This window comes from Centroberyx affinis, unplaced genomic scaffold (assembly GCF_046629955.1).
Source record: "Centroberyx affinis isolate AG114_WGS23_722 - 3 ecotype Tasmania unplaced genomic scaffold, CSIRO-AGI_Caff_v1 ptg002978l_1, whole genome shotgun sequence".
NCBI classification, from domain to species: Eukaryota; Metazoa; Chordata; class Actinopteri; order Beryciformes; family Berycidae; genus Centroberyx; species Centroberyx affinis.
In genome coordinates, this window is record NW_027281085.1 from 83401 (window position 1) to 95000 (window position 11600).

Here is an 11600-nt window from a genome sequence, read left to right on the forward strand (position 1 = left end):
CATCAAGATGGTGAGATGTCCAATATTAAAAAGGATCAGCTGGCATAAAATCACTAGTTATTTCACAACAGCAGCAGAATATAACATGGGTGGAAAAAGAAAACTGCAGTGGTCAAACTGTCTGTCTGTGGCTCTGACTACAGACTTTTCGGTAACACTTTATTTGGAGAGTCCAATGTTACTAAACTATCAAGTGACAGAAAGTAGATGTTCAACAAAGTGTCACTTTCCTATTCTGCTTCTGCACAGACTATAAAACAATTTTTTTTTAAACATAAACCTAAACCCAATCCTAACCCATTTCTAACATTAACCCTATAGCCCAGACATTGAATATCTATTAGACTACTTTTCACTCAATTATGAGTTTAACTTAAACCTCAGTAGAGTTTTTAGTGACACTTTATAGTCATTTGGACTGTCCAAATAAAGTGTGACCGACTTTTCTCTTTGTTGTCTCACAGCAAACGATGGGAGGCCTCTGGGAAACTTTTCTTCACAGTATTTAGAGAAAGTGAAGGGACAGATAAAGTGAAGATAGGAGGAGAGAAGGAAGTAAGAAAAGCAAACGAGGAGACTTGAGAAGTTCTACGTCAGTTCTTGGCACAGAACAAAGGTCACAGGTCACAACCTCCATATACAACATCATTCATATACATCTTCATTTTTTACCACTGTTCAATCTGTAAAGTTTGAGACAAAGCTCCTCTTAGTTTCAAATAGCACATTTCGAACACATGTTGTGGGGAAAGTAAGACAATTCGCTCATCCCAAACAACAATGCTGAAAAAACACATCACATGTCAGTGAAAGGTCACAGGCCTCCATTAAGGTGAAAGGTCACAGATAAGGCTGCTGCAGCTTCATCTCCAAAAGAAAAGACACAAAATACTTATATATTTTTAACACATGAATACCATCATCATCATTTTCACAATCATCATCACTGTCGTCATCCATAGTACCGATGTCACCAAAATCCTCTTTTCAGAGCACAAACATAAAAAAAAAAATAAAAGGACGTTTTTTTTTCTGTTTTTGTTTTTACTCTAAAGTGCAAAACGACCAGGGGGAATGTACTGTAATTGGTGCAGCAGTCTGTTTTGTTTTCTCCCCTGACTGTTTGAGTGTGAGGTGTCAATACCTGATTGGCAGAGAGTCGTGACAACCAAAGAGCTGCTGGATTTTAGGAAGAGAGTTAAGATACAGTGAGAGTGGGTGAACTGTTTGGGCATGAGCTCTCCAGGCCAATACAGCCACTTCCAATGCACAGGATCTATACTTAAAGGTGAATATCACTGTATTGCAGCATCTCTAAATGCGTTTTACGTCAAAACTTAGCAAAACAGCTAACATTTGCGAGATTTGAATTGTCCCTTAAGTGCCACGATTCAGGAGGGATTAATAAGCGAAGCTCCTCTGTCAATAGAAACATCATCGTAGAGCACAACTTTGTCCCACCGCAGCTTTCAAAATCTCGCTTTCGAAGTCGGACACCAAAAATGCAGCTTGAAGGATCTACTTCTCTGTCCAGGAAGAATTAAGCAAATAATGATCAGTGTGTTCCGGTGAATTTCTCCGTCATTTCAGTGTCTTAGTCTCCGCCCCCTGCTCTTTATGGGATGACCCACTTTGCGAAGCCAGTCCCGGATGTTGTTTATTTAAACTTCACTGCTCATCCCAGTTCGTTCATTCATTTTCTTTATGCACCTATTCGTTTTCAGAGTCACCGGGGGGGGTGGAGCCTGTCCCAGAATACATTGATACATTGGGCCGAAGGCAGGTAAACGTCCTAGACAGGTCGCCACACAGATAAAAAGACAGTAACTCACACTCACATTCGTACCTGTGGGCAATTTAGAGTCTCCATTCACCTGACTTGTTTGTCTTTGGACTGTGGGAGGAAACCGGAGCACCCAGAGGAGACGCAATACGGACGGGTCCAGTTCAACTTCAATGTGTTTTTTAGTAAAAGAATGATGGCACATTTAATGTATAAACTTCTAGTAGCGCAAAGTACAGCAGAAACAAACTTTGGTGCCTACGCATATAGGCAGCTCTCTGTTCCATTCGGTTTCGTTCTGCCCTCCCATGATGCACCAGACTGCGCTACTGGCAAACCTCAGCTCGTCGGCCCCACACCTTCAAAGTCAGGAGGGTGGCCAGGGACAGGGGCAGAAAACACCAGCTCACCAGGGTGTACTGCATTTTTTTTCCCCCCTGTCTTTTCCCAGAGACGACAGACCAAGGAGGCCTGGAGGAAAGATGAAGACGGCGCCTGGCGAGTTCCCAGGGGACGGGAAAGTCTGAGAAGTTCTTGTTTCTTTTGACGTGGAAAAAGTTAGAAGAGTTCTGCTAGATGTCAGACATTTTGTTTTTGGCTGTTGGATGCAATATAAAAGGCAATAAAGCACCTCTGAACTTCACTGAACAAAACTCTTGCCTGTGTGATCGTTTATCGGGTTTGGCCTCGAATGGTTATGAATCATGTACCACAGCAACAAAATACACAACGAATTTCATTACATGACCTTCAGGACTGTTGCTATACATTCTCAGGTCAATTTCATACAGTGAACACAAGACCCCGGCATTTAAACTGTCCAGAGAAAGTTAACTCACGCAGTTGAACCCATTCCTACCTGGGAGCCACCCACTACAATCACAGTCTTACACTGGTGGCCACTGAGAAACTCCATTGGATCAACTGGGGGTTAAGTGCCTTGCTCAAGAGCACCTTACATTTCTCATTCACTTTGACCAACTAGATTTTCACAGGATTCAAGCATCTAGTCACAAGCCTGCTTAATAGTGTGTCCAAAGTGTATGCGGCAACCTGTTGATCTGTAGAATTAAAATACAAGAGGGTGAGATGGGACTGTCCTGGCTCACAATGTTGCGGGTTCAAATCCAGCTTAGGATATCTGTCGGATATCTTCCTCTTCCTCTCTTTCTCTTTCCAGTCTTTTCCGTCTCTCTCCAATGTGACCAGTTAAAACAGAAACACGTAAAAAAAAAAGTCTTCAAGAATAAAATAACTATGATTCCAAAGTGCATGTGTTTGGCAAATCAGCTGACATGTAGAGTAAAAAGCACAAGAAGAAGAAGGGATTCCTGGAGGAGGACTACTGCAGGCCAACTAGTCTTAGATTTAACCAAGTTTAGATGATGTCAGCATCTCGATGGAAACTTCTGCGTTGTCGCCAACGAAACCCAATCGCTCTCACGATCTTGACCTTTTCCAAAGTTCAGCTGGTTCAGGGTTCAGCTGATTTAGCGGGTTCGGACGGACGGGTCTTTACATCGACGGGTCTTTAGATTGACAGGTCAGTGTCTGTGTCAGTGGGCGTGGTCTTTGGGCTCGCTGCGCCCCCTCTCTCCTCGGGAATGGAGGACGAATCGCCGTTGAGGCTGGACAACACACCTGGAACACACACGCGCACAGAGTAATACACACATCAATTTCACAGCTGGGTTGAGTTGTCAAATCAGGTTTTCCAAATTCATATTCAAGTACTTTTTTAAGGTGTTTGTTTTGTTTTGTTGAGTCAGTATTTGGGCTGAGGGAAAACACAGGAGGAACATTTCTGATGGGATTTGATACCAAGACAGCAGGTATACATGTGTGGATGCAAAAAAGCCTTTAAATTGTGTGTGTGTGGGGGTGTGTGTGTGTGTGTGTGTGTGTGTGTGTGTGTGTCTCTGTCTTACGGTCAGTGTCATAGACAGAGCTGTCAGAGCAGGTCCTGTTCCTGCGCTGATTCGACCTTTGACCTCCACACACATACTCCTTAGGAACACTTGACCTGAAAAACACACAAAATTAAAATTAGAGTGATAACAGTGATAACACAGGAAACTTTCTTGTCTGAGTCAACGTTCCTGAACAGTCTTTTAGCAGATTCGTTTAAGATGGCCGCCATAGAAAGAAGTTTAATTTGGCTTTATTTGCACAGTGATATGACATAGAAGCAAAATTTAAAAAAGAAAACACAGTGATAAAATACAATTATGGAAATACAAGAAGATAAACAAAGTATTCAGGTATCTTTGCTGCCTCAAAGATGCTATAACAATTTGGTTGTAAAGGCCAAGGTAAACATTATTATCCAGAGACGTAAGTACTATTTAAATACATTCTCTCCTAAACTACTGTAGCGTGAACGTAGTCAAACACACACACACACACGCACACACACACCTGGGGGAACAAAAGGATGTGGGAGTTAACCCACTACAGCTTGCTTATCTAATAAAACCTACTGTAAATGTTGTAAAGCCACTCAACAAGTGTTTTATAAGTACAGTAATGTATACAAACCAGTGTTACTCCCAGATATGTCAGCTGTCTAAAAAAGCATTTCGACCATGTGACACGAGCCATACTGATGCAATTCTTTGCAACAGTATTTAGACCATGTGGCACTAAAACTATATTGGAAACCCATACTAATTAAATTATCTTAAAAAGCATGCAGAACACATGACACTAAAACTCTCCACTGAAACCAATACTGATGAAATTCTCTGAAACACCATGTAGAGCATGTGACACTATTGAAATTAATAATTATTATCATTATAGGTGGAGCGGCTCACAGACAATTGTATTCAATGTTAGGAGGAACACAGATATTGGTAATCAAGGTGTAGCAATGCTGCCACCTAGAGGCCATAGAGCAGGAACCAAACCCACAAAATTTTTAGATATGCCTACCCGGGGTAGAACAAAACATGACCATGTTTTTTCATAACTTTGACATGTCCCCTTCAAATTAACTGTTTGATATTTCCGCCTATAATAAGGCCTTATACAAAAGGCCGCTGATTCACAATAGAACCGTATTTTGACATTCTGGTTGCTTTGGAGTATAGGGACACTACCTGTAGACCATCAGTGCAAATATGATGTAAATACAACCAGTAGGTAGAAAATGACATGGGATTAACTTGGTACTCCCTCTTTCAGGGCAGGCGTTTTTTTGCACTTTTTTGCCTATGTGGTGAATCACTTCATTGATGAATTAAATGACTTTTGCAGTAAAAATAAAAAATTATGACCATCCATTTCATGAAGGGGACATGTCAAAGTTATGAAAAAAAAAAGGTCATGTTTTGTTCTACCCCAGGTAGGGGTAGAACAAAAAACTAAGGCCCTTTTTGAGGGTTTGTTCCTGCACTACCAGAGGTGATGGTGATGCAGGGACTCAGTACACAGTCTGCTCAGTCAAGCACAATGACAAAGTACATATTCCTGATGCATTTTCTGCTCTTTCTGCCTATTTGGTTGGCAGGCAAGTTTGGCAGATAGTGTCCAGTTTGGATAAAACAGGGTGTACTTGAAGTAAGGGAACTACAAATGAGCTGCAGTGATAAACAATATGAACGAAGGAAGGAATGAGGGAAGAAGGAAGGAAGGAAGGATGCTAGATAGGTAGCTAGGTAGCGAGGTAGATAGGCGTGTGTGTGTGTGTGTGTGTGTGTGTACACTCACCTGTCAAAGCTGTATGTTCCAGGGTGACTGATAGACCTCTTCATCTGGGCAGACAGACAGAGACAGAGACAGAAATACAGACAGACAGATAAGTACACTATATGCATTCACAGTCCTGTACAATCCTGAGAACGTCAAAATATCTACTCACATGTATAAACCAACCCAAACAAACAAACAAAAAAAAAACCAACAGCTTCAGCTATAAGCAGCAAATATAATCACCAACGTCCTGTTCATCATTGTGCAGATTGTGAGCCATGTGCAGCTCGCAATCTACATCTAGTTTACATTTCCACCAATCAGTCTACTGTACATGCCATATGTAATTAGCTTTTTTAACAGTTATTGGGACTGTTTTCTGCTGCAAACTTCCATTTCTTCCTGTGGGCGTCTGGTGATTGACAGTAAGCAAAGCATAATGTAATGCAGCACAGATATGAAAACACTCCAGTTCTGGCACAATGAAATAACGATTAAACAGAAATTTTGACAAAATCAATTAAGGTTTTATGGTTACTGTGATGGATTATCTAGCTCAGGCAATGTTTAAGTCTGTGGAAGTTGTTTTGCAGTTCGATCTATGGCAGCAGCAGATGCTTTGAAAAATCGTTTTGCGTAGCACAGACATTACAGGGTCTCCATTATCTCAAATATTTAATTCTATTATTCCTTCAATTCATGTTTATCTTTGTTTGGTGGGATTCATTCTAGCACATCCAACTTATTTTAGCATAAAAAAAAGTTACTGTTTTGCTTTTTGATATGTTTATGCATCAATGTCACCAAGACAAACTCCAGCATGCTTATTGTACTTGGAAAAATAAAGCGTTTCTGATTCTGATTTGGTTGTTTTGGATAATATTAAAAGGTCCTTTGTACTTTGAATAGAGCCTACCTACCCGCTCAGGGGGTCGGAGGTCAGGGGTTAAACTCTGGTTGGCCAGGGTCATACACTCTTCCAAAGTCCTGATGAAGGTTGCACAGGTCGCACTGAGGAGAGAGGACTAGAGAGACACAGAGAGAGAGAGAGAGAGAGAGAGAGAGAGAGAGAGAGAGAGAGAGAGAGAGAGAGAGAGAGAGAGAAATCAGGCAGAATATAATATATAATCATAACTGTCATCATAACTGCATTTATAACCACACTATCGGTGCATGGTAATTATTATCTATGCAAAAGATTAAGGGGGCTGAACACTTGATGTGGCAACTGTAGCGTTAATGACATGATATTAATTTTCTGTTTGATGATTTTTGATGATCTACGCTTGTAATGGGCTTATAACCTGCCTGTAATGCATCCAAGTGCACCAAATTCATTTCTTTAAAGAAACAGTGGGCCTTTAAGATCTGAAAAAATTACACATTATCTATTTTTAATTTTTTTCCACTCCTCTCTGTACAATACTGGAATTCAAACAGTAGCCTATATATCTTATATACCTATATAGCTGTTGCTGTTTCTATTATGCAGTGACTATAATTAAGGCCTTTTACATTTTTGTATCTGCAGATGGAATCCATAATTTTACTCCTCCTCATATGTGTATTTGCACCTGTTTTTTCTGTCCTCTACTACCTCAGATCCAAGAAACGCTCCTTTCTTATTCTTTTTTCAAGTAGTCTATAAATGGCTCCCTCCCATCAGAATTTGCTCATACCAGACTAGTAGGTCCAAATTTGTCACACTTGATGTAAGCCTTCTGCCTGTCTTTCACTTTACATGCTATTCCTTGGTAATACTATCTGTAAATATACGTTATTTATTCCTATGCAGATGATACATAACATTACACTGCAATAAAACCTAGAGAAATAAAGTAAAAGAAAAAATTATAATCTTGTATTTTATACATAAAACCATGGATGACAAAGAACTTGCTATTTCTCAATACAGACAAAAATGAAAACATCACAGTCAGCAGTCTAGTTTCCACAACAGTGTGAAAAAAAAAAAAAAAGAGTTTGGGGAAAACAGAAGCTGTGTTTGTTACCTCGGAGGTGGGCGTGGCCTGTGTGTCAGCGCTGTGCTGCGATTGGATTGTTTGGACCTGCTGGACCAGGAGGTCACAGTAGAGACGGAGTTCAGACATCTTAGTCCTCAGACAGTCTGGACCTGGCAAGACACACACACACACACACACACACACACACACACACACACACACACACACACACACACACACACACACACACACACACACACACACACACACACACACAGAAACACACAGATATAGTTGAGACATCTTAGTCTGAATCTTCAGGTAAATTTACAGTCACAAAGACACCGAAATATGCAGTAAGTTAGACACAGAGAGACACCCATTTTTGATGGGTTTTTTTGGGAAACTACAAAAAATGGGAAAATACATGATGAAAAATAATGTATGTATATTTAACACCAGAGGATAGCACAACAAAGTGTTTATTTAAAACACTTATTTCCATTATGGTCCTCGATGGAAGACAAAATAACAATAACTTGGCACACAAAATATACATGGCACTAACTAAATCCTTAATACTGGCCCCATCTCAATTTATTCCAAAGTAATGTTACTATAGAGAGTCAAGAGCTACAGCGAGAGATACAAACACAGATCTGACACACAGACTGATTCTCTCGCACACACACACACACACGCACACACACACACACACACTACCTCTGTGCTTGTGACTGTCCAGTGTTCCAGCTTTAGACGAGCCTAAAGCCACCAGCCACCTCTGTCTCTCTGCAGCGTTGACGGCTCGGACATAGAAATGCTGTTCGCCTGGGATTATCAGCTCCAGACGGGTTGGATCTGTAGGATGGACTGAGGCATAAAATATATGTATGATATAAAGTTGAAAAATTATAAACATATAAATTACCATAAACATATGACATCTGATGGATGCTTTTATCCAAGGCGCATAGTGTTGACAGTGCAGACATAGAAATATGTCAGATCTGCACAATGGACTGAAATGTCAAATCTATCAAATGTGAAGTAAAAAACAAATATAAATATGACATGGTAATGTTTCTACCCTGCATCCCTAGCATCATGCCTATTCAAACTGAGAATACACATGCCCCTACATTTTAGATATTTGAGATCTAACAACTTTCAGATATAAAATAAGCAGGGATTTGTTGTTGCTTTTCACTTGTAACATTTAACCATGATGATTCTATTTGTGTATAGATCATAACTTTTTAGCTTCTTCCACAAATAAGTGCTGTACCACCAGAGATAGTACCACCTGTACCACCTCTGCATTTGGTTCCTTGTGGATTTTATGTATGTAAATTATAATATCATTGCATTTGTTATAAATTGATTTATTTTATTTTATTCTAATTATTTATTATTTTTCAAGTATGTACCTCTGTTATTGTTGTTAAACTCAAACAAATCGTGCTTTTGGTTGTAAATTCTGTGTTTTCATTTCAATAAACATTTGGTCGCAAAAAAAAAAAATTCTGGGTAAACTACACTCAAACTAAGATTATTAAAGCTAGATGAGTTGGATGTGAAGGATGGACTGAAACATGATAGCCAAAAAATATGAAAACATAAATTATGTCAGACAAAATAGTGTTGACATGTATTACTGAAATGCTGCTCTCCTGTGATTATTAATACTGGACAAGTTGGATCTGATTCTGAAGGATGTTTTGAAATATTCTGGATAAAAAAAAAAGTGTTGACAAAAATGTTGACAGCTCCTGTGTGGAGGCGCTGCTCTCCTGGGATCGTCTACCAGACGTGTTTTGAACGCCGCTCTGACCTTTGATGTCGCAGACTGACATCTTGATGGATCCTTTGCTTCCTTTACCGACGTCATCCTCGCTGTCGTAGTAGGAGATGACTCCATTTTCTAAGACGAACCAGCGGGGCTGCCAACCTGAGGACAGGACATAAGCAACACAGTGTAAACAACAACATAAATATACACCATCTAGCCTGATAGAGCCATGAGAGCAAACATATTGATTATGAATGGATAATCCCAGTGACAAACCCCTAACCCTGGCAGTATTAGGGCCTTGCTCAACCCTTTAAGCTATTCAACAGTACAAAAGCAAAAGGGGCCTATGTGACATTTTCCTAATTTTATAGTAAAGCAAAATCAAAACTTTAAATGTTTGCATATTTTTTATCCAAAACATAGGAGCCATTCATACTTTTACAGACATTAAGATTCAGAAAAATGATGTTCTATAAAAAGCTATAAAATAGGTTACGGTTATGCCCTTTTTGCACCACATTCCATCTGGGTATTAACTTGAGTCTTTTGGATTTTCTCCTTTATTTAAAATTTTCTTAATGATTACAAATGTGGTCTTTTGACCATCAGATAGAGCCCAACAACAGCTTATTCTTCTTGGGCTAAAATGTCACGGATGCCCTTTTTTCACCAAACCCTTGATACACTGTAAATGTCAAGAACACAGCAAGCAGCCATCTGAAACTGTAACGTTATGAGAAAAAACAACAGACTCAGACACAATCACTTTATCTGTCAGGTACAATAAATATACACAGGAATTTTTCTTGGTGTCACTGGCGCAAAACAGATAAATCAAGAAAGCTGGAGCTCACATTCAGTGCAAAGGGGACACTGCAGGACAAATAACACAGACTACACATTTCACTCTCATATCACTCATTGCTGTTAGAAGTGTGTAGAAATTGTTGCTGGTTCAGATAGCAAGTTATATTTTGGGAGTCACTACAGTCACAGGCAGTGTGTATGTTGTTATTTATAGACTTGTCAGTTTGCAACCAAAAGCCTCACTAGTCCCTGCAGGCTGCTTGTCATCTCCCTGTCTGCAGATAATGTGGCTGTACATTATGGATTCAATAAGTCCAGTATTTGGTGTCGGAGACTAATTTAATTCCCTTGGAGAGTTCAAACAATCCATCTTAGTCTATCATTAGTAAGTGAGCTGCAAGCTACATTGAAATAATTGAAGTGGGAGTGAAATGCACCCAAGTCTGGTTGATAGACTATTGACCAGCCACATATTTGAAGGAATCAATGTAATGAAATAAAATTAAATGGCTCTGCAGAGTCCAGTTTCCTCAATACATGAGGTACTGTACTGTATGACTACTCTTGCTCACTCAAAGCCATGGCAGTTGCACAGCTGTGTGTACTCGCTCATGTTTTATCTATTTGTATACTTATCTTATCTATACTATACTTATCTATGTTAATTTGTTATCTTGGTAAAGGTTGTATTGACTAAGTTAGACAGGCTGTCAGCGGTCTGTTTCATGACCGACAGCAAGACTAGCTACAACACAAACCATCATTCAATCATCATTCAGTCCGTGGCTTGTCAGAGAGACAGACGGAAGGAAAACAGATGTCAGACAGATAAATAAACAGACAGACGACTCACCTGTCATGTAGTTCGTCCACTTGTAAAGGATTCCCTCCATGACTCACTTCACATTGGCTAATTAGCTAGCTTGTACCACCGCTGCCTGTCACTGTAACGTAACGTCAGCTCGTTATCTTCACCAGCTAGCTAACGCTCACGGTAGCTTAACTAGCTAGCTTCGTTTGCTAGTTAACGTCAACGGACAATAACATTCAGGTCAAGCAAGCAAGCTAGCAAGCGAAGTAGCAACAACTTGCGTCACGTTAGAGAAGCACTGGGCTAACGTTAGCTAGCTTAGCTCTCCAGTGACAGTTGGTTACAAAATATTCCTCATCATGGCTCGTCTTTCTGTATATTGAAGCAGCTAAAAATATCACGAAAACCGTAAAACCGCGTATGTAAGAGCGGGATGTCATTATCAGAAGGATAATGTAACGCTGCAGGGTTTTTTTTTAAGCTAACCTGTTAACAAACTAACCAGCTAACTTGTAGGCAGTCAGCTGATGCCTGGAAACAAAATGTCAACAAAGCAGCAAGCCGCGGCTCCTTTTCAGACATTTCTGTGTGTTTGGACGGCTGTGTGTGTGAAGTTCAGCTCAGGATCAGACTGGATGATCAGTCAGTTACATGCAGCCGTGTGACAGGAAAACCGCTGTATGGAAATCTGATGTTAAGTCAATATGCAGAGCAAACTTTGCCTCTAAGTTTTATCCACCTGTCTGT

The 11600-nt window shown here is 40.0% G+C and overlaps 1 protein-coding gene across 1 annotated transcript; it reads right to left on the bottom strand.

Annotated features, from left to right (window-relative positions):
- Window positions 1-2893: 2893 nt before the first annotated feature.
- Window positions 2894-11025, bottom strand: plekha3 (pleckstrin homology domain containing, family A (phosphoinositide binding specific) member 3). Its single transcript, XM_071537069.1, has 8 exons — window positions 10896-11025; window positions 9275-9391; window positions 8164-8313; window positions 7489-7610; window positions 6397-6501; window positions 5495-5538; window positions 3712-3806; window positions 2894-3424 (listed from the first exon to the last, which is right to left on the bottom strand). The coding sequence occupies exons 1-8, from the start codon at window positions 10933-10935 to the stop codon at window positions 3315-3317; spliced, it is 783 nt and encodes a 260-aa protein (XP_071393170.1). The 5' UTR covers window positions 10936-11025; the 3' UTR covers window positions 2894-3314.
- Between the last annotated feature and the right edge of the window lie 575 nt (window positions 11026-11600).